Source organism: Ostrinia nubilalis, chromosome 21 (assembly GCF_963855985.1).
Source record: "Ostrinia nubilalis chromosome 21, ilOstNubi1.1, whole genome shotgun sequence".
NCBI classification, from domain to species: Eukaryota; Metazoa; Arthropoda; class Insecta; order Lepidoptera; family Crambidae; genus Ostrinia; species Ostrinia nubilalis.
The window spans coordinates 1,280,882-1,304,181 of NC_087108.1; the positions used below are offsets into that span (position 1 = coordinate 1,280,882).

General features: G+C 38.4%; 1 protein-coding gene across 1 annotated transcript in view; it reads left to right on the plus strand.

The window, feature by feature from the left end:
• The first annotated feature begins 641 nt into the window (after positions 1-641).
• The window catches only part of LOC135082413 (uncharacterized), a 49,444-nt gene continuing 26,785 nt past the window's right edge, over positions 642-23,300 (plus strand). Inside the window, exons 1-11 of the mRNA XM_063977207.1 lie at positions 642-764; positions 1,421-1,511; positions 2,070-2,184; positions 3,555-3,685; positions 4,210-4,329; positions 12,572-12,679; positions 16,974-17,106; positions 17,773-18,101; positions 18,986-19,100; positions 20,193-20,321; positions 21,280-21,405. Coding sequence (XP_063833277.1) covers positions 743-764; positions 1,421-1,511; positions 2,070-2,184; positions 3,555-3,685; positions 4,210-4,329; positions 12,572-12,679; positions 16,974-17,106; positions 17,773-18,101; positions 18,986-19,100; positions 20,193-20,321; positions 21,280-21,405 — 1,419 coding nt within the window. The 5' untranslated portion in view covers positions 642-742. The remainder of the gene's footprint in view (positions 765-1,420; positions 1,512-2,069; positions 2,185-3,554; positions 3,686-4,209; positions 4,330-12,571; positions 12,680-16,973; positions 17,107-17,772; positions 18,102-18,985; positions 19,101-20,192; positions 20,322-21,279; positions 21,406-23,300) is intronic.

A 23,300-nucleotide genomic window follows, 5' to 3' on the forward strand; every position in this document is an offset into this window, starting at 1 on the left:
CATTTTCATTCTATGAAATGATGATTTTTTTTCATATGATTTCACATGCGAAATTTCACAGGCAATGATTTTTATTCGCAGTGTTTTAATGTAGCTCTTTCATATAATGTGCTACTTTTAATGAAGTATGAATTATGATGAAGGATTGCTAATTAGCTAAAATATGAAATGTAACAATATCTGTTTCATTTATGTCGCACAACAAAAAACAAACAGTTTCACAGCACATTGATAACCGCGCGACTAATGAAAATCATTCATTTCATCTGCCTGCTATCTAATGAAATCACACGAATCATGACAAGGAAATCTAAACCTTACACCTTTGAGTTTAAAGTTCATATTTAAAATGCCCAGATTCGTCCGTCATCACATCTCTTGTCCTTTTCTAACACGCACATGATCAAATCATTCCTTCTTACTCGCTCGGTCGCTTCGCAGAGCTGCGCTCACGAACTTCGCTCGAATGAATGAATGAAATTCATGTGATTCGTGATTTCGTTGACTGTGAAATTATAGCAGTCTATGTGAAGTAAAATAGCAGGTGTGATTAATGAAATTCATTTCATATGATTTTTCACCTGCTATTCATGAAATCTTCCATGCCTACTATGGAGTGCCGTCTCTTACTCTTTTCAAGCTCTGTGTAATTTACGTCATTTTCAAGCAATGAAGATTAAAGCACAAGTTATTGGTATATTTTCCTTACTTTAATTAATTAAATGTTCGTAATTGCAATGAAATGGAGGGAACAAACACGAATGGTAAGCTGTAATTCTTTTAAGATAGTTTTCGAGCTTTAAAGTGCTTGAAAATAGTTGTTTTGGAAGTACTTGTCACTGAATATTTTGTGTGGGCGAAGCTTGCTAAGAAATATCCTTTGTTTGCCCCCTGCCTCGCCTATTCTAAGCATAAAATTGTATTTTGGTCCTCTACTTAATAATATTTTTATAAAGAACTCTGTAGGTATGAGTTTGACTAAGTTTTACACTAAACTTGATCAAGCAATTTCTGGAATTTTGTTTACTTCCGCATTTTAAGTTTATACTGTAGGGACTTACAACTTATTAATTGGAGGATTGTGCCTTCTAAACTGATATTTAAGTGACAACTGAGCCTAGAAAGTTGTTATAATGTCAAATCAGTCATCCTTGGGTTTGCACAGCTTTGCATGAAACAAGCATTTTGTAATTATTGCAGAAGAATTAATTTAATAAAATGAATCTTATTGCAAAAGCTTGAAACTATTATAAATAATATGATGTATTGTACCATGATTCTGTGCAAATAAAATGAATTTGAATTTGAACTATCATTACCCACCCACTGTAGTTTTCTATAGCTATAGCTTAGACCAATAGTATAAAATTAAGTTCATTGCACATGAAGGTCAGAATTATAATTGATGGATTGATTTTAGAATCCCTCAGCTGTGCCGGGTGCTTAAATGACATTGGTGATGACGATTATGTGTCTGCTCTCGGGCAGGAATGGCATAAAGACTGCTTTAGGTAAGTGTACAACTTCAAAGTTGTGTTTATCTTTATTTTATAGAGATACTTAAACTGGGCATAATTCTAAGACACTCCTTCTTTAAAATTAAGTTCCAAGATTTGACCTAAACCTGACATAAATTAAAGCTTTAAAAAAACTTCATTCTAGCACTGAAAGCTAGATAGTTCTTAAAAATTAACAAAATGCCAGTCAATTAAATTGAATTAAGTTAGTGACTTGATATCATCATATTCCCAATGTCCATACAAAAAGAGTCATGGTATATCAACTCTGAAAAGGTGTATAAATCAACAGCATAACCAGGGCCGTCTTTAACCTACTAGGGGCCCTGGGCACATAAGGATCAAGGGAGGCCCTTCTCATCTGGGTAAAGATCTTTTATGAGAACAGATGGGGGCCTGCTCGATTGTGGGGCCCTGGGCTTGTGCCCAGAGTGCCCAGTGGGAAAGAGGGGCCTGAGCATTACTATGCATTGATTAGGGTGCCTACTTTCCTATTCATTGTGGTTTTTCAAAATCATCTGCGCAAAGATGAAAACTTATTTTTATAAACAGGTGCTCAGTATGCGACGCGGCGCTATCCTCTTGGTACTTCGAGAAGGCAGGGCTTCTGTTCTGCCAGAGTGACTACTGGGCGCGGTATGGAGAGAGCTGTCAGCAATGCACTCAGGTAATTCATAACTCATAATTTATTTATAGTTAGATATCGTTCGTTCGTTCGTTTCAGCCAAATGACGCCCACAAAGGCCTCCCCGAAGGATTTTTACAACGGGCCGCACGCATTAGGCACCTGCCGCGACCATCATCGTCGGTCCACCTAGTGGGGGGCCTGGACACTACATGTCTTCCGTTCGCCACTCGAGAACTTTTTGCCGCCTGCTAAATACATATTATAATAATTAATTTATCAATATATGAGCAGTATGAGCACACCCTTGAGGGCACCTCAACAATAAAGCATTAAAGTATCATAGTTATTTAGTAATTCATGGATTAATTTATTAGGTATTATTATGCTTTAAATCCTTTTTATAAGTTCATACTCAGGCAGTAAAGTGCACATCAATTCAATACCTTATTGTTACCATACATAAATGTTTCCAAAGTTTTTTTCCTTATTTTGTAGTGTTCTAATGAGGTAACCCATTAGTCTGCTTAAAATATTTTGGTAGGTATTCGAACACCTATTGGTAGGTTATCAAATACCTATTAGCACATACATGTAGAATACAAGTAAATAAATTACTGCATTGAAGTTTGAATGGAATGTACACCTAATAAACTAATTGTAATAAAGATTATATTGATTTGTGTCTATGACTACTTATTTTAGTATATTCTAAAAGAGTTCTTATTTCTCATATTTTTGAGTCAGTTTTATGGCAATTTTTATCGTTGTTGTAAACATGTGGGAAAAGGGCTTTGATTTACTTTGACCTTGAATCAAAACCATATTTTTTAATGGGAAAGTCACTGAACAAAATGATTGTCAAGATGTGGAGTTAACAGATTATTCCACTTTGTTCATCTGTGTGATATCACGTGAGTGAACAAAGTGGATTTTTAGTGTCATCATTTCACTTCCGAACATGATTCTTTTTTGGTGTTTTTATTCTCATTATGAGTCGACGAAGCACATGATGTCGTGCCCTGCGTGCCCAAACAAATGCACGCAGGAAGGTTTAATGAAGGCTACTGACAACGCCATTCTTGTGGCGGAGTTTTGGGCTGACGCTATGGAGGTTTGTTGTCGACACGAAAAGAAGAAGATTATTTAATTTTTAGCGTTAAGAGTCGCATCTCAAACTAATTTAAAAATTATGAATAACTTGAAAAAATCGAACTGCCTAACGCTGGCCGTAATAGCGTATTACACTTGAAAATTTCGACGGGTTCATCCAGTGTCGTAGCTCAGTTGGAAGAGCAGTCGCCCGGCAAGCGGAAGGTCGTGGGTTCAATTCCCGCCTTAGGCAGTTCGATTTTTTCAAGTTATTTATAATTTTCAAAGAAGAAGATTCTCATTATGTATTTCTCTGGCAGGTGATAACAGGTCCGGTGATGTCCGCGGGCGAGCACCGCTTCCACCCCGAGTGCTTTGCGTGCGTATCGTGCGCCGCGCACATAGAGGACGGCCAACCCTATGCGCTGGTGGAGCGCTCCAGCTTGTACTGGTGAGTGCTCCTTTGTTCATCAGTGATTCCATCCATGTATAATCCATACTATTAAGATCTTTCTTTAAGACTGCATTTTTTTTTAACACTATACTCCAAGTTATATCCAATATTACTTCATCATTCACATGCCTTGACATCATATGCTACTGCGTAGTCAAGTGAAGTTGAGCGCTTAAAGGTGGGTTTATGCTAGACGAGCACAACAATAGGCGGAGCACAGTCGAGCACGAGCCAAACGCTTATAGTGCGTTTGTTCGAACGAGCCTCGTAATTCACGCTACTCGAATTTTGGCTCGGCGCGTGCTCCGCTCGTGCTCGGCTCGTCTAGTGTAGACCCACCTTAACATCAGGGATGTTATGGATATCCGTAACCGTATCCGAAACTTTCGGATATCCGAAATAAAAAAATATCCGTAACCGTAATCGAAACCGGTATAATATTATTCCTATATCCGTAACCGTATCCATAACCAAAACTACATATCCCTAATATCCCTACAACACCTTCGGTTTGTTTGCAGCGGCGAATGCTATGCGCTCGAAGCGGGCGCGCGCGCTCCCGCCATCCGCGTGCTGCAGGCGCCGGCGCGTGCACTGCGCGTCACACCCGCGCCCGGCGCCGCCGCGCTCACCGTTACTGAGTGAGTACCACATACTCCCCTGTACGAGTGTTCATGCGTAAAGTTCATAAACTTACCCATAGATGGCGCTTTGCGGAGTTAACTCGCGCAATAGACTAGATGACACAATTTCAGTTATTTGTCCGTCAGACAGATAATTAGAAAATATAAGACTCATATTTTTTGTTTTCTTTCATAATCAAATAATAACAGGGCTACATCGAGTTGAAATGGCGCGTTACGTCACGCTTTAGTAGATTTTTTACTCAAAAGTGACGTCACATGATATAGTAGGGAATTTAGTGCAAGAACCCCTCCACTTTGGTATAGAAGGCTCATTTTTGCAACAGCGGTTCTTTGGGTGCTCCTGAGTGGATTTCCGTCGGTAGACATCGGGAGCCCCCCCTGTGGTAGCAGGGGGAGGGGGGGCAAGTTTCCTTCCGCCGCGCTTCACTTTAAGGCCCATATCTTTAAAACTATGGGTATTAGGGCAAGTGTGGTATCATTTTCGGATAATTAAAGGATGGCGAATTCATTTCTAGAACAAACTTTTTGCCTTTTCATACAAAAAAATAGAAATATTGAGTAAAATTCACAAAAACCAAAAAGTATTTTTTTAAATAAACGTCGTTTACTTTTAAACTACTGGAGATAATCTAATAAAAAAAATATGACCTGAAAGCTACATTTATCAGGATTATTAAAATATAACATTGTATGGTACTTTTTTCGCAAGAAGTAGGTGAAAAAAATTTTTTCTTCAGGACACAGCGGGCGAATTTTATTGCGCATCGGAAAAAAAAAATATTTTATCCATGAATTCATACTATTTGGTTCATAAGCAAGCAAGGATTATTATTTTAGAATTTATTTAGAGTTCCTGGCACATCAATCTACCACGATTTGTATTTTTTCGTCAATTGATTTTGAACTCTATGTGTGAGACATAAGGTTGAAAATAGCTTAAATACATTTTAATATTGAAAATATCATAAGAAGAAAGCACTGATTAAAGAACTTTAATTTGTCTAAACGTCTTAATGATTATTATTATTTTAATTAACACTTTTATTTCTACATACTATTGTACCAGTGATTTAACGGAAAGATAAGTGTGAGGAAAATGAGGTTTCACAATCATAGTACGGGAGATATTTTTAGCACAAAGGTTACGGCTGTGACCATTTTACTTAGTTGTTTTTTTCAGACAGCACCAGCTTCTGCACTACTTCTTGCACTTACATCTCACCATTTCCAGGCAAGCCTCGGCAGCTACGGGCAAACCGGCCCATGTAGGCTCCATCTTGCTATCGGTTCTGGTCCACCCCCAACCAGTCGGGTAAAGGGAAGACTGAGTCGGTTGCTTGCAACTAATCCTATACGCGAACCCCTTAGATTGATCTAATAAGTAAGTGGATAGATCTTGAACAAGGGACGACTAGAAAAGAGGACCAAAATCCCAACAGAACAGCCTAATCTGGTTAACTGACAGCTCAAAGATGCAGTAGCGGCGCCCCGGGTGCCAAGCATCAGAGGGTGACACATGTCGCACAGATTAGTACTCACTGGCGCATCTGCATAGCAAGTCTGCGGTCTATGTCATTGTCTTTCAATCTTGGAATCGGTAGGTAACCCCAAAATCGTGGGGGTTACCAGGGGGTGCCTCAAAACTTACGCCGCCACTGCAAAGATGGCCTTGGGAACGGGAACGGGCGTCTACTGTAAACACTTCGAACATAGTGAACGCTTAAGGAGGTTTGCTACAGTGTTTCAAGCTGAATTCTACGCTATAATATGTGTGCACTAAAGAACAGGGGTGTAAAAACGCAATATTTACATCCTGATCCACAGCCAGGCAGCACTCAAACAAAAAGCCATCGCCTCAGTGAAGGTTGAGTCTAGAATTATTCTAGATGCAATCTTAAAGATGAACAAACTCGGAAGGCATGAAAGTGTCCCTGATGTGGGATACCTGGACATACACGGATCAAATGCAATGGGAGAGCCGACAGTCTAGCGAAACTAGGGTCAGAGGCGATACCTATTGGGTCAGAACTGATACATACCTTTATCTAACGGCATACATCATGGCCATAATATGGCCATATCCAAGAAGCACAGTGCTGAATGGGAAAGCTCCAACGATATAAAATAAGCCTCTCCAAATCATTCCTAAAGGGAAACACAGGGTCATGGAGAAAACTCATTAAGCGGAAATAAAAGGTACCTAAGCCCAAGAAATTACTGGTACGCAAACTGGGCATTATGGAACGAACCACATGTCCCACAAAATGGGCCTAACAACAGAAGACAGCTCTCGAGCATGTGGAATACATGTGTGGTCCATGAATCAATACTGTAAGGATGGGTCTGCTTGGGTCAGCATATCCGGCATCAGAAAACTTAGAAGGCTTTCACTCAGACGCTTAATTCACCTAATGGATAGGATCTTTATGGATGATAGGGAATAAAAAAATGGAGCATAAAGATCCTAATGGGTCGCTGTGGACTACGCTTAGACCTAGCTTAGCTTAGGCCCTACATAAGATAACCCAGACAGCAGCAGCAGCTTTGTATCAGCCTTGGCTACTGGCAGTATATCAAGGGATTCGTGTATAGGATCAGGTGCAAGCAACCGACTCGAGTCTTCCCTTTACCCGACTGGTTGGGGGTGGACCAGCGTCAATAGCGTCTACATGGACCGGTTTGCCCGTAGCTGCCGAGGCTTGCCTGGAAATGGTGAGATGTAAGTGCAAGTAGTAGTGCAGAAGCTGGTGCTGTCTGAAAAAAACAACTAAAATGGTCACAGCCTTAACCTTTGTGCTAAAAATATCTCCCGTACTATGATTGTGAAACCTCATTTTCCTCACACTTATCTTTCCGTTAAATCACTGGTACAATAGTATGATTGAATTTTGGAATTTGGAATGACCTGCCACCACCGGTTCGCGCCGCATTGGATCTTACGCTACCGACCTTCCGCAAAAGATGTCGCAACTGGCTGCTTCAAGAGCAATCTCTGGCACTGGCTAATTATAAGTTCACATAGCAATTTGTAATTTTAGGAAATTGTAATTTTAAGTACCTATAAATTAATATTTATTTACTTATGTATATCTTGGCTATGGCAGAATAACAGGGTTTGTGGGTCTCCTGCAATCACTGAGTCATAGACCTTTTTGTCTCTTATGATTTTTTGTATCTGTGAAAAACTGTAAATGAAACCTGTTTTGAGACAAATAAATACTTTCTATTCTATTCTATTCTATGTAGAAATAAAAGTGTTAATTAAAATAATAATAATCATTAAGACGTTTAGACAAATTAAAGTTCTTTAATCAGTGCTTTCTTCTTATGATATTTTCAATATTAAAATGTATTTAAGCTATTTTCAACCTTATGTCTCACACATAGAGTTCAAAATCAATTGACGAAAAAATACAAATCGTGGTAGATTGATGTGCCAGGAACTCTAAATAAATTCTAAAATAATAATCCTTGCTTGCTTATGAACCAAATAGTATGAATTCATGGATAAAATTTTTTTTTTCCGATGCGCAATAAAATTCGCCCGCTGTGTCCTGAAGAAAAAATTTTTTTCACCTACTTCTTGCGAAAAAAGTACCATACAATGTTATATTTTTATAATCCTGATAAATGTAGCTTTCAGGTCATATTTTTTTTATTAGATTATCTCCAGTGGTTTAAAAGTAAACGACGTTTATTTAAAAAAATACTTTTTGGTTTTTGTGAATTTTACTCAATATTTCTATTTTTTTGTATAAAAAGGCAAAAAGTTTGTTCTAGAAATGAATTCGCCATCCTTTAATTATCCGAAAATGATACCACACTTGCCCTAATACCCATAGTTTTGTAGATATGGGCCTTAAAATGAAGCGCGGCGGAAGGAAACTTGCCCCCCCTCCCCCTGCTACCACAGGGGGGGCTCCCGATGTCTACCGACGGAAATCCACTCCGGAGCACCCAAAAAACCACTGTTGCAAAAATGAGCCTTCTATACCAAAGTGGAGGGGTCTCCATACAAATCATTGCACTAAATTCCCTACTAATATTTCAACTCAATATAATTCTGTAATTATTCGATTATGAAAAAAAATAAAAAATATGTGTCCAAATTTTTTTTATTATCTGTCTGACGGACTAAATAGAATTTCGATTTCATTATTACCCAGTCATCATCCCTATTGAAGTATACACAGGCTTATGGTATCGTATGACGTCGACTAAACTGTGACTTGTATGATTTGTCCATGATATACACAAAATTCATACTACCTAATACCTTCCAAGAGGAAGCTTTAGATATAATTAGTTAAGGCCGAGCTTTAAGGCTTGGTATTTCTGCTAAAGTAGGTATTTCGCGCTGTCAAAATCTGCGCGCGCAATACTTCGCCGAAGACAGCGCGCCAAAGAGCTCTCGCGGCTACACAGTATAGAAATACGCAGTTGGTTAGGTTAGGTTGACTTCCTTCCGTTCAAGCGTCACACTCACAGCACTTTTTAATACAAATCATATCCAAGTGATACAAATTAAAACAACTTTCAAAATTTTTGGGAATATATTTTAGAATCGAATAAATATAGAATATAACTGCCACAGTAAACACGGTTCAAAGAGGCGTGGCGTCACCCGACCTTCCGGAAGTTCCGCGCTGGCTAAAAGAATTTCAAGATTACGTCACCCGACCTATCGGTAGATCCTCGGGAGCTTGAGCGATAGGAAAAACATTTTATGATCAGTTACTCGTAGTAGCGATTATTTAGAGCTTGGATAACACAAGTTAACAAAAAAATACTTTTTTTTGAGTTTGTCATTTAATTGATATTTTCTGATTGTCTGCATCTAAAAGTACCTAGAGGCTCTATGTCTATGCATAGCAAATAAAGTTTGCTTTTGTGCATTTTACAATGAAAAAGTTAAAGCTAGTATTTTCGTCGGTCCAGAAATTAAAAAAATAATGGCCAGTGAAGAATTCCCAGAGTTACTGAACGCCCACGAAAAACAATCGTGGCTCAGTCTTAAAGCAGTAATCCATGGATTTCTTGGCAATAAAAAAGCTGCAAACTATGTATAAAGATCTAATTTCTAAATGCTTAATAAGTATTTTCAAACTCATGGGTTGCAGAATGTCCCTTAAAGTAAATATGCTAGATGCTCACTTAGAAGAGTTTAAAGATAACTTAGGGGCATATTCAGAAGAGCAAGGAGAACGGTTTCATCAAGATGTGATGAATTTTGAACAACGTTATCAAGGACAATATAATGAAAACATGATGGGTGACTACATATTTTGGAGTCTAATACGTGAAAGTTCCTACGTACACAGAAGAAAAACAAAAAATCTTCATTTTTAAAGCTTCTTTCTGTTTCATTTTAAGTATTTTGACGTTTATCTTTATTGTTCTTTGTAATTAAAAGTGATTAACACATAAATTAAAGTTCTATCTCTTGCTTTCGCATTTGATTGAAGAAAATTATTAGATTTTCTTAAAATTTGAAATTTCGTTCTAGTTGCTACAAAAGCAAACTTTATTAGATAAATGTATTTTTTCCTAGTTTAGTTAGACGAAATTAATCAAAACCAGCACTACAGAACTCAGACTCAAAAATCGTGTTTACTTGTGTAATAAATTATAGTTGTTGCAATTCACAAAGCTTTGCATGTGGTTAATTACATTAATCAGTACACGCATCAATTTTGTTCAGTCTTTTTGTTTATTAATAGATAAAAATATCATACTAAAATTGCATACATATTTGTTTGTATTGGTCTGGGTGTTTTCTTTCCATAATTTATGTATAACGTATGTACAGGGCTCTGTATCGAAAATCACTATGAGCAATAAGCATCACACACGGTTACCTGGAGTGCATTACCAGTCCAGTCTTAAATCCGTTGATATATGCTGCATCTGCCATGTTTTTGGCTAAAAGATTCTTCTATCTTGCAGTTTAGACTTTTATTACAGACCTCAGACAGTATTTTTGGAAAACTTTTACGCATGGTGGAGGAAGGGACGCTCTAGAGACTCAAGTCTAGAAGGAGTCACATGAACTCCAAGTTTTAAATCCGTTGACATCTGCTGCATCTGCCATGTTTTTGGCTATAAGATTCTTCTATCTTACGGCTTAGACCTTTAGCTACAGGCCTTAGACAGTATTTTTGTGAAAATTCTTACGCATGGTGGAGGAAGGGACGCTCTAGACACTCAAGTCTACAAGGAGTCACATCAACTCCAGTTTTAAATCCGTTGACATCTGCTGCATCTGCCATCTTTTTGGTTAGAAGATTCTTCCATCTTGCAGCGTAGACCTTTAACTACAGACCTTAGACAGTATTTTTGTGAAAATTCTTACGCATGGTGGAGGAAGGGACGCTCTAGACACTCAAGTCTACAAGGAGTCACATGAACTCCAGTTTTAAATCCGATAATTTTTAATTATCAAAAATTTAAGCTTTCTCCAGTAACACTGATATTATTATACTGTGACTCATCAAAGTCATCATTGTCAAAAATATTGACAAATCGCGAACTGTCACGGCCAAAAAACTGACACGCGTCCGTCCTCCGTAAGCGCCACCGCGCGACTGATTGAGATTGTCCAAGCCGTCAGGACGATTTTTTCCACATTTTTTAACATAGTAACTAAATAAGACGCAATATAAAAATTTCATCCGTTAAAAGCCCTCAAGTTATTTCTGAACTTTAGTTTAGTATAAGATTTAGAATCTCAAATCGCTTATTTTAAAAATAAAACCATAAATAGAAAACGAATAGAGGTAACTTTGGGAATTTATTCTATCGAGTCAACTTCATCAAATCGTGTTTCCATCCGTTAATAGCCCTAGAAAATATCCTCAACTATGCCCAATAAAAATCTTAGCCTTTAATTTTACTGTTTAGTACCTCAAAAATGAAAAATGAAAACCTCATTTTCGCCATTTTCTCTGCTACCCGGCCTTAAACTGTTCATAAAAAATTCAAGGTATGCTTATTCATTGTCAGGTGCCGTAAGACAAGCCTATTTTATTTTGAAGTAGAAGGCGCCATATAAAAATGTCTAAAAAATAAATTAAACTTCCATAAATTCCATAATATGTTTGGCAGCATAAACAGTTATTTATTAACTTTCATGATTGTGATCGGAGTTGATGAAAGGTAAAACTTCCACGGAAATGTTTTATATGATGTCATGATAATAATAAACAATAATTAGCGATCAAACCTGCCGCCAAGATACGCACATTAAATCACCTCTAAGCACCTTAACCTCTGATACCTAGATATTATGTTTGTCTAACATTACCGACTCTAGATAATATTGATAACTTCACTAATTAACTAATCAATAATTTCTAATAGCAAATGATTTGCGTCCCAATTCCATAACAATCGCTGAACTTCTCTGCAATCACTTGAATTTCTTTGGATTTTCATCCAGTAGTGGGTCAAATTACATTTCAGGATCTGTTAGCTATGAAAATAAAATGTAATATATGATTTAGGTTAAAAAAGGTAATAAACCACACCAGTTCCATACGAGACCTTGACACTAACTCCCTTACTAATAAAAAGTTACACACTTGTTGAACACTGTTTTATATGGACATTCCCTAAACGTCACTTTAAAACACTGTTCAACATAAAGCATCAAGGCAGAGACCTGAGGAGACGGCGCTGACGGCGGCGTGCGCCAAGGCCAACTGTGTCGGTTAACGTGACTTTCTTCTGCAGTTTTACTCTTTACTCTACTTCTTATTAAATCTAACGAAACACTAACAATCCATAGCATCATGGCCACTAGCCCACTAACACTGCTAACGCGTAGGTGCGCGTGCGGCGTGCACGTGGCCCGCTGCGGCGCCAAGCTGTGTCGCGTGGCGCGGGCGCTGCTGCAGTCTCTTCTACTATTTTATTCTACATCTTAATAACTTGAGTCTTGTTCGCACTTGTCTAATTATTTAGAAACGTGACATGGTCTGATTACCAAAAACTTAGTAGAGTACCTAATTTACTAAATTGTTTAGTCGAGCATTCGTCATCGAATTCACCACGTGTCTCTCGTTACTCGACTTCAGTGCGAACAAGGCTTTATTATTTATCGAACATCACCAGTTCACCACCGACGCGTGCGTGCGCGTGGCCCGCTACTCTACACCCTATAAAGACTGTAAAAGACTTATGGTTAACACATCCATAGCATCATGGCCACTAACTCACTAACAGTGCTAACGCGTAGGTGCGCGTGCGGCGTGCACTTCACTCGTTGCGGCGCCAAGCTGTGTCGCCTGGCGCGCGCGCTTCTAAGGGCCGCGCTCGCCGCCTGCCTGCAGCTCGTCTGCCGCAGGTATTGACGACCACTTGACCTCAACGATGTTGAGGGACTGCGCACATTACAACTGTATATAGCATTTTTGCGCACGGGTTATAAATACCTTATTTTGATGCTTTTATTCCTAGAAATAAGAATAAGAACAAAAAATAGTTCTGTGGGCTGAGTGCGAGTTTACATCAAACGTCCTCACTAGTGAGCACAAAATTTTAGTTCTTTAAAGTTTCCGCTAGGGGCGCTGTACAATCCGTCATACATTTAATGTCATTTTTTTACGCGCTCCACTAGTGACGACGATTGATGTAAACTCACACTAAGCCTAAGTAGCTAGACGGGTCTGACGCAGAATTTAAAATAATAACTTCCCAAATGCATACTTTTCTATACTAATAATTATTACTTACAGATGTAAACTAACTCTTCAGCCTTTATAATTAATAAAAAAGTGCACACATTGAGAAGTGCACATACTGATATTTTTGGTGCTTTCTTTAAAATTTACTCAATTGCTAGTTGCTATAGTAACACCACGCTTATTTAAAGGCGCGCGCGTGGTGACTTGTCACCGTGACAGTATGTCACTCTTTTACTCTTTATAAAGGTGTAAACGAAACAGATATACTATCACGGGATAATACTGGCGACAAAAAATCAACCATGCGCGCGCGCCTTTGCGCCTTTTGACGGATACTTTTGGATCTGTAGAGATAAATAGTTCTTCTTACTACCCTCTCTACCTTCAATATCGTAGTGACTGTCGCATCTTTGCGTTTTATTGCATGAATTTTTCTGGTATTCATTTATTTCATTTTACTCGGAAACCTCATAATACAAAACTTACACGAATTCTGTGTCACTCCATTTCATTTACCAAGTTAGGCAAAATACAGATAAACTTTAGTAATTTGAACCTTTTACCTGGTTTTACTATTTATGGCTTTATTTGTTGCTTTCGCTCATGAATGACGGTGAATCATTAAATGAATCAAATGTGTGTATAGCCTGACCAGGAACATAAAAACCCTGGCATAGAGGCGCGTCAATTGCATTTGATAGTGCAACACTGAGTACAGTCGTACCTGTGTTAAATTAACAGGCTAACTTTATGTATCAGGATTCAGGATTGCGGGCTAATTTGATATTTTCATAAATTAACGAAAAAATATTATTACAGGTAACCTGGTTAAAATAAATTAAATGAAACCATCAATCGAGCTAGTAGGATTTATTTTATTATTCATCAATAATCAAATTCAGAACTTGAATATTCAACTGCAATGTCTGCTCATGAACGCTTCAAACTCGGTACTTCTTTCCCAATTCCATAAAATTCAACACTTAGAAAGTGACAAAAAACTTTAAAATAGGTAGTTGAAACAAACCACAGCTAATTTTTCATAGCGGACAGTACTATACGATAAATGTCAGACAATTTGACAACCTTTGTCGGAAACATTATTGAATGAAAATATTGTCCGAACCCTTAATATTTCTCTTCGACAAATACTTTAACACATTGTGAACCACTTTTCTTTCACGACTATAAAAAGATTTTAGCAATTTAATTCACAAAATCAATTGCACACATTTAAAATAAAGTTTGTTTACACTTTGACAGCAATAGACAGCTTGATTATTGACATGCAAGGTAACATGTAAATGAAGTTTTCAGTTACTGTTGCCATTAAAAGAAATTAGTACCATTAGTTTTCCGCAACATGGCGAGGGTTTTTATGTTCCTGGTCAGGCTATACCTAATCGAAAATACGATCATCTTATTAGGTACATAGTAGTATTTTAGACCGTATTTCAGATATGTACCATCCTAGACTGCATCTCACTTAACACCAGGTGCGATTGCGGTCAAATACCTGTCTTGTAATGCTTAAAAAAATCCTTTTGCTGCAAAGTAACGCATATATCACAACTACGACGTTGTTAGCTAGATGTGCTGCCGTCCATCCATACAAGAAAATGCACACGTCAGTTTTTTGTTGGCCTATTCCTATAACGTCACACCAACACCGGGTGATGTTTCGGGTAATTCCTTGTAAGTGACACGAGTGCCTATGACGTTAATCATCATTAAGAAAACAGAGCTCGTCAATATTTTGAGCAGAATGACGCCTATGGTATGTTATTATGACAGACTTTAAATCCAGAGTTGAGATCTCTACCTTAACGCTTAGACCAAGACTTTCGATGGACTTTATTGTGGTCAATCTTATGACGTCACACGAACATCGGGTGATATGCTTGAAGCAATTTCATTGTGAGTGACAAACAAACAAATGTTATTCATCTTTATTATGAATCACCGTCTGCGCGGGTGATAGTCGCGTATGCAGTATAATCAGTCACTGTTATTGGTTACTACGTTACATAATTAATAATACATTAAACTATAATATTATCTATTTGTATTGAGTTCGAAGTGCATTTTGTGGTACTGTGTTGATTTTGTGTACAGCATAAAATAGAACTTTATGTTTGCCAAAGTAGTTTTAGTCATTGATCGAGAAAGAGGTGATGCTGTAAGTGTATGAACAATAGTATTTATTTTAAAACAATATTTATATTTTGTTCATAGTTAAATCATTTTAAGTTTTAATACACGTGCTTTTTTATGTGTTGCAAATTATATTTTCTTGCATTTTTGGCGCCAAATTATCAAAATGTAGGTTTCCATTCAATGAGGTTTTTCGCGATTAAAAAATCCGCCAGATGGCAATACGTAGACGCGAGGTCCAAATGCTGCATGATTGGTGGATTTTGACATATCTGTCAATGTCATGTCAAAAATAACCAATCATGCAGCATTTGCACCTCACGTCTACGTATTGCCATCTGGCGGATTTTTCAATCGCGAAAATTCTCATTAAAACTAATCTTCATCAAAGGATCGTTTAATTTCGGTTATAAATAGTTAAAAGTTTTTTAGCGTGTAAGTATCAGAGCAATTGATATGTTTGTATTTTTTTTCTTTTATTTTTTAATTTTTGTTGCATTATTTAATTTTTCTTTTTCACAATATAAGTAGTAAATATAATTATCCTTTAATATTTCCTTTAAAGAAACTGCTGCCATTATCAATGCATGTTGAGTCACATTTCAAGCGAACTGGCCTAATAATTATAAAGGATAATAATATATCGATAAACATTATGTAAGTCATGCATATTTTATGTTTCAATTAATTTGCGAGTAGACTACTCAGTGTAAGTTTGTCCTGTAGTTTTTCCCCTATTGTTAACTTTTGCTAATTGTGTGTCAAAGTGTGTGCAAATAAATGATTTATCTATCAATACATACACAGCATGTTATTAAAACTTTTATTTACATAGTGTACATATTTTAACTTTCCCCCGGGACAAACTTGACCTTCACTGGTTGTGTTTTATTCGAGGTCGAGCTGTAGATCCTGGCTACAGGAGTTGCAGCGGTAGGAAAGAGAGGTGGGAATAGTCCCGTTTATAGTGCAAAAATGATTTGTGAAGCTACGCGTAGTCGAGTGAGTGTGTAAGTAATGCCCTATAGTTTCATAAGTGCAGTTTGCTGTGTATTAGTTTGGCAAAAATAAGTCACGTTAGCAACTTAGTTCAGTGACTTCATTCGTCAATTGATTCTACGAAAGTTACGTATTAGCGGACCAAAATAACTTCGCGATGACAACAACCTACTATAAAGTTAAATGTAATAATTTGTCGACTGAAATATTATTGTACAATTCAAGGCCATGTAGTCGAGTTAATGGACAGATCTTTATTGAATTAATAATCGCATTTCTATTACAACAATAAGAGATTGCGACTGATGGAGATAAATAGGTGATAAATTGCAATTTGTAAATATAAAATCTGTAATTATTTATTTTGTATAATTTGTAAGGGAAGTCCCGATAATAATTTGTCGACGCAACTAGTCATACATAGGACTTTTTATAGAAAGAGATCAGTTGCATTATTCCCCTTTTTAGTATAACCTTAATAATATGATTTTATTGTGTTTTGTCCTACGTAAATATCTTTCATACAAAGGCGCCCAAAATTCACATGGTGTAGACCGTTTTTCTTTTTTAATTTCTTAGTGTTTTTTTTTCGGTTGTCAGCTAAATTTCGTTTGCTTAGCTCTCGTAGATCTAGGATGCGCACCACGATAAACTTTTATCGGGACATTTTATTTTATCGATTTTGCCCGATAATTCCTACGTTTATCGTCTAAAATCGTTGATAAGAGTTTATCACGGTGCGCTTTATACTCCGGCTGGCAAGGCTAATGCAGTTGAATTAATTAATTCTCTCTTCCACAGGATCGACTCGTCGTGCGGTCTGCTGACGCTGCAGATCGGAGACCGCATCCTGGAGATAAACGGCGCGCCCGTCAGGACCACGCCCGCTGACGAGATAGAACGGGTGCTGGCGCGCCCGGCCGCTGTTTTACAGGTATAACGGACAGAAGACGTACAGTACAGGTCGACAGTTGTCCGTAATACAGGGCGCGTAAGGATCCTCATCGTGTGGACTGCTGACACTGCAGATAACGGCGCGCCCGTCAGGACCACGCCCGCTGACGAGATAGAACGGGTGCTGGCGCGCCCGGCCGCTGTCTTACAGGTACCCGTACAGGTCACTTGCAGTACAGTACAGGTCACTTACAGTAAAGTACAGGTCACTTACAGTACAGTACAGGTCGCCAGGTGCTTGAAGCATAGGGGTTTACAGTATAGGTCAGCAGGTACCCGTACTTAAGGGCGCGAAACATCAATTATACAGGTTGACTCATTGCGAACTGGCGCATCAGACCGTTGTCATAAGGGTATGTTTCTGTGGCACAGGGCAAGTAGACTGATAGCTGACTCGTCCGAACGACAGATAGGTACCCGTAATGTATATTTTTTTAATGTAAACCTTTTGTCATCCACTTTGCCCTGGAAGGAACACAAATTCGAATTCCTCTTATTTTCTTCTAATTTCTTTGCGGATTACATATTATTCACCCGTTAACAGCATCTAAGATGTTTACCCCACTTGGTGTTTAGACTGTATCCCTTACCCACTGATCTTTCCTCAGAGTTTTCTATTGTGCTTATAAATCGTTTATCTTTCCAGTTAACCATAGAACACAACCCCGAAGCAACAAACCACAGCACAAACAACAACAATAACAACAAGCGTGCATCTGACTCAGAAGAAAAGCTGAAACACGACACAAAATCGCCCGTTGAAAGGAAAATCCTGAGGGAAGACTTGAAGAAACACACAACAGACTTGGACATTCCGGAGCATAAAGAGGGGGGAGGGGGGAGGAAAGAGAGGCTGTTTAAGAGGAAGGGGGAGGATGGGGGGAAGGGGCGGCAGATGAGGAAGCGGCAGACGCCGTCCTCGCCGCTCTTGGGCGATAAGGAGAGGAGCAGCAGCATGTCTAAGTTACTTGATGTGTGAGTATTTGTTGTTGTTTGAAAGTGAATTGGGTAAACCGATAGTCATTGGACGCTGCCAGTCATTGGACAAAACAACCCTTGAATTTTCTTAAAATGAATATTCCTTCAAAAAAACGCCCTTTTCTCCATCAGTTGGAATCTCTCAGTTGTTGAAATAGAAATCCTATTTTTAATTCAGTAAATAACTATCCAATAACTACTTTATTAAGTGTCCAATGACTGGCAGTTTACCATAGGCATTTGTAGAGCAGATATGTACCATTCTAGACTGCATCTCATTTAACACCAGGTGCGATTGCGGTTATATACCTGCCTTGTAGTATATTAAAAACTAGCTTTCCGCCCGCGGCTTCGCCTGCGTGGAATTTTGTCTGTCACAGAAAAACTTTATCGCGCGTCCCTGTTTCAAAAACCGTGATAAAAACTATCCTATGTTCTTTCCCGGGACTCAAACTATCTCTATGCCAAATTTCATCAAAATCGGTTGCGAGGTTTAAGCGGGAAAGCGTAACAGACAGACAGACAGACAGAGTTACTTTCGCATTTATAATATTAGTTGGGATGTAAAATTCGGAGCATTAAAATTACATCTACTTAGTAACATTTTAGATTTAGTTCAGTTTATTAAAGTTTTTAAAGACAACAATTTGAAATAGAAATGTAATCCTCAGTCCAAACTAAGCCTAGGTGTAGACCACTGACTTTTAGTCGGCGGATAGTTGGGCCCGATTTTAATTTGTATGAAAATCAAATCGGTGTAATGTGCGCACTTCTATACATGCCATACTGATTAAATGCCCGAATAAATTAACGCCTAAGCTAACTTTTAGACAAGGAAATTGAATTTCCAACCAACGTAAAAAAAAGTGAAATTCCCGCAGTGTGGAAGGAGGTGAGGGGTGTGGAGGGGTGCTCCGAGACCTGAGCCGTGCGCGTTCCTTCCGCGCGCATCCTGCGCCTGGCCAGACTGTATTCCGCGCCGCTGACTTGTTACAGGTACTTGTATTATAAAGTTTTTTACAGTCTATCAAGGTATTATACCTGTTAAGTAAATACATTTTAATTTAAGGTCTATGGTTTGTCTATGACTTTGACGTCTATCAAATGAATGTCATAGTGAAAACTCATTGTGGAAATATGAAGATATTTTAAGAGATAATAATAAACTTTAAATGTCGTTTTATAATGTACTCTTTCTCAGAGATAAAATAAACGTATGTGTTGCTCTGTAAAATAAAAGAAGCGACATTTAAAGTTTATTATTATCTCTTAAAATATACCTTTACTTTTTCTTGTCGTATCGACAACAAACCACAGTGTCAACCCAAACTCCGCTACAAGAATGACGTTGTCAGTAGCATTCATTAAATCTTCCTGCGGGCAGTTGTTTGGTCACGCAGGACACGACATCATTACTAACTTAATTGGTGCACAAAAGATGTATTAATCTTACCTTAGCTGGTTGATTTTTTTGACAAACGGTTATAAATCTTATCAACACAGAAGTTGCAATTGGGACGAGATGTGGGAACTGGGAATAGCATAAATTCGCACGAGGCTAGAAAAAGGCTGGCTCTCCAACAAAGACTTGAGCTACGTCCAATGGTCTTCTTTATGTTGTTGTATAGTCTGGTCTGTGAGCACGTAGAATTTTGTCCAATGACCCCAAGATACCCATCCTTATCGTGCGCGCGTAATTATGTTGCTATCGCGCTCGCACACTCACTGCGGGTGCCAGTCGCACAGTCGCGACAGCAATATAATTACGCGCGAGCAATAAGGATGGGTAGCTAGGGGTCATTGGACAAAATTCTACGTGCTCACAGACCGGGCTTTAGTTAAATTTCATGTTCATATTATAACTAGTGACCGCCCGTGACTTCGTACGCGTGGATCCCGTTTTACCCCCTTAGGGGTGGAGTTTCGTAAAATCCATTATTAGTGAGCACCTACGTTCTAAAAGGAACCCCCATACAAAATTGAGACTCCTAGTACTTGTAGTTTCATAGATTTCGTGATGAGTGAGTCAGTCAGTAGTCAATCCTCTGTAACCTATAAATACATGTTTACTAATTTATTTTGTCGTAGGGTGAGCTGCTGGGCTCGGGCTTCTTCGGGCAGGTGTACAAGGTGACGCACCGCGCCACCAACGAGGTCATGGTGCTCAAGCAGCTCTACCGCGTCGACGAGGCCGCGCAGAGGAACTTCCTCAAGGAGGTACTGTTGACTCGGCAAACTTCCTACTGCCTATGTTCAGAAATAATGTAGGATTCTATTGGTGAAAGAATTTTTGTGTCCTTACAAGATTTTAAACTTTCGCGTTCCATTTCAATTAAAATAGAAAGACACGGGTCTTAACGCGACGTTTATTAATGAGTTACAATATGTACTCACGGCTTGACGTTTCGGCTGTTATGCTTTTTGTATCCTTTTCATACAAGTATTTAATGTAATACGTGGAATACACGCAGGGGGTAGGGGCACGCAGGGAAATCCCGCGTGCGGAATGAAATCCGCACGATATTAAAAACACCCATAGTGTCTATTATGTATTGCGTGACGTCAACCGGTGAGCGCTAAAACGGTTGTCAACGCTTGTGTGGCATTTCTCAGAAGGTTAGGCCAAACCAACGCGTGCAGCCTGCATATGAGTTGTATATGAATTTGAAGCGATGAGTTCACATCAACGCGTCCTGTCTTTGGTCGCGGTGATCTATGCACGCGCAGTGATCGCCATCGCCGACGCGAGCGCATGCGTTGGCTTGGCCGACGCTTTAGTGCATTGGTTCCCAAACTTATTTGTGACGCGCCCCCTTTCGATCATACAAAAAATTCCACGCCCCCCTCCTCCAGTCAAGATTATTTATTGGTCGTATCGAGCAGCCTGAGGTAGAATTGTGTAAAGCAATCGTAATCATTTGACAGTTCATAACGTACGATTATTCTGTCAAACGCTTTGTTTAACTGACGTCGTACGTTATGAACTGTCAATTGATTACGATTGCTTTACACAATTCCACCTCTGGAATGCATTCTCTCAGCGGTTGTAGGTTTCTTACAGATGGCCCGCGCCCCCCTTTAAAGGTCTTTGCGCCCCCCACTTTGGGAACTAATGCTTTAGTGTCTACTGGGTCGTCAACGCCTGTGTGCCTCATAGTGTGTGTCATGTCCTTAGGTGGCGGTGCTGCGGTCGCTGTCGCACCCGAACGTGCTGCGCTTCGTGGGCGTGTTATACAGAGACAAGCGCCTGCACCTCGTCACCGAGTACGTGCCCGGCGGCACGCTGCACCAGCTCATACAGGTCAGTCACGCTGAAATATTCACCAATAAATAATTCTAATACACTCGCTATAAATCAAATCAAAATATATTTAATTTACGAACATGGGTCATTACAAGTAGGTGTTACAGGTATTTTAGTATCTCCATCTTCCACCTTATACAGTATAGGTTGGCCATAACTGCCATTGTAAGGGCTGTTCCAGGAAAGAACTGCCCTTGAACTGGGCTGTTGTCATCATTGACCATTAGTTCTTAGACACTGTTTAAACTGCTCACTATTAATTTGTTTAAGGATAGACTATATAAATGGCTAAATCAACATAGCTTCTATGACATGAAGGATTTCTTTGCGACATAACATTTGCGCTAAAATGATTATTAATATTTTGTTGACATTTTGTAAATTGAAATGAATTGACTTAAATTGAATTCTGACATTATTGTAACTGAGACATTATTATGAACTTTTTGTATTAATTAATTAGATTCCAACTACTGTATATAAAATATTTGCATGCATTCTTTGATGAAGCAGAACATGAGCACATTTCAACATGTAACACCGATATTTAATTATGTATACCATGTTTTAAGCAAATAAATAAATTATCTTATCACAATCGCTGTCCAGGTTGTTTGAAAAAGATCCGTTTCTTAAAAAAAAGGTCGCTTGCTACTTTGGTCAGGCAAATCCACGTGCTTTTCGAAACAACCACTTCTGAATCGGGCAGTCAACATGATTTACCAACATGACATTCCAAGATACACCTGCTGTCAAGTATAGGTTCGCCGTAACTGTCGTTATAAGGGCTGTTGGAAAGAACTGCCTCATTTCAATTTAGGAGTTCAAGACATTTGCCAATAATTTTAATACATACCCGCTGTTCAATATAGGTCGGCCATAACTGTCGCGGAAAGGGCTGTTGAAACAAACACTCCTGAAGTACTCAGTTGACATAATTTATCAATAGTTCTAAAAAGCACCGGTTGTCCAGTATCAGTCTACCATAATTACTGCTATAACGATTGTTGAAACAATCATACGGACATTGATTGTGCCCTACGACATGTGAGCGGTGACGCTCCGTAATTCTACCAATAGTTGTCCTACACTGAATGACACTAACAACTGCTATGACATTGACAGAAGGAGCACAAGGTTATCAGTTCGGATTTTTGCCACGTTGGATAACCTATACAGTGTGAGTCACGTTAAAGTGTACATATGAAAATAGATGAAACTAGATCTATTTTTATCGACAAAAAAGAGGTCAAAAAATTTTTGAGATTTTTTTTTTAATTTTTTATAGAATTTTTTTTCTTCCAATTACTTATTGTAAAGAAAACGTAATAACTTTTAAACTAAGCGGTATATCCTGATAAAATAAAAACAATAATAATGCTAAATAACAGGCGATACTAAAAAAATACATAAAATACACAAAAAAGGCCAACAAATAATAAAAAATGATACTTTTTGAAAAAAATCTGCTTTAAAATTCGTGTTTTTTTGGTTATTTAATAAATTTCTCCAAAAATTGCCCCTATAACCGGTGGTTTTTATTACTTTGTACTATTCTCTATCGTATTACCTTCGTAAAACCAAAAATCGCATGTCTCTATCCCTATCACAACGTTTGCAATGATCGTTTGAACTAAACCTCTCCGGGCGCGCCATTCAAAGTTTCGTTATCAACGAAACTGAAAATGGCTCTAGATTTGTAATTTTGATAAAGACAAGTTAGATTTCAAATAAAAACAAAAGATTTCGAAGTAAAATAAGCATTTTAGTTAAAATTAAAATTGTCTCTACCTGTAGCGGAGAATAATGTTGTGGCAGGCCTTTGTTCAAACGTTCATAGCAAATGTTGTGATAGGGATAGAGACATGCAATTTTTGGTTTTACAAAGATAA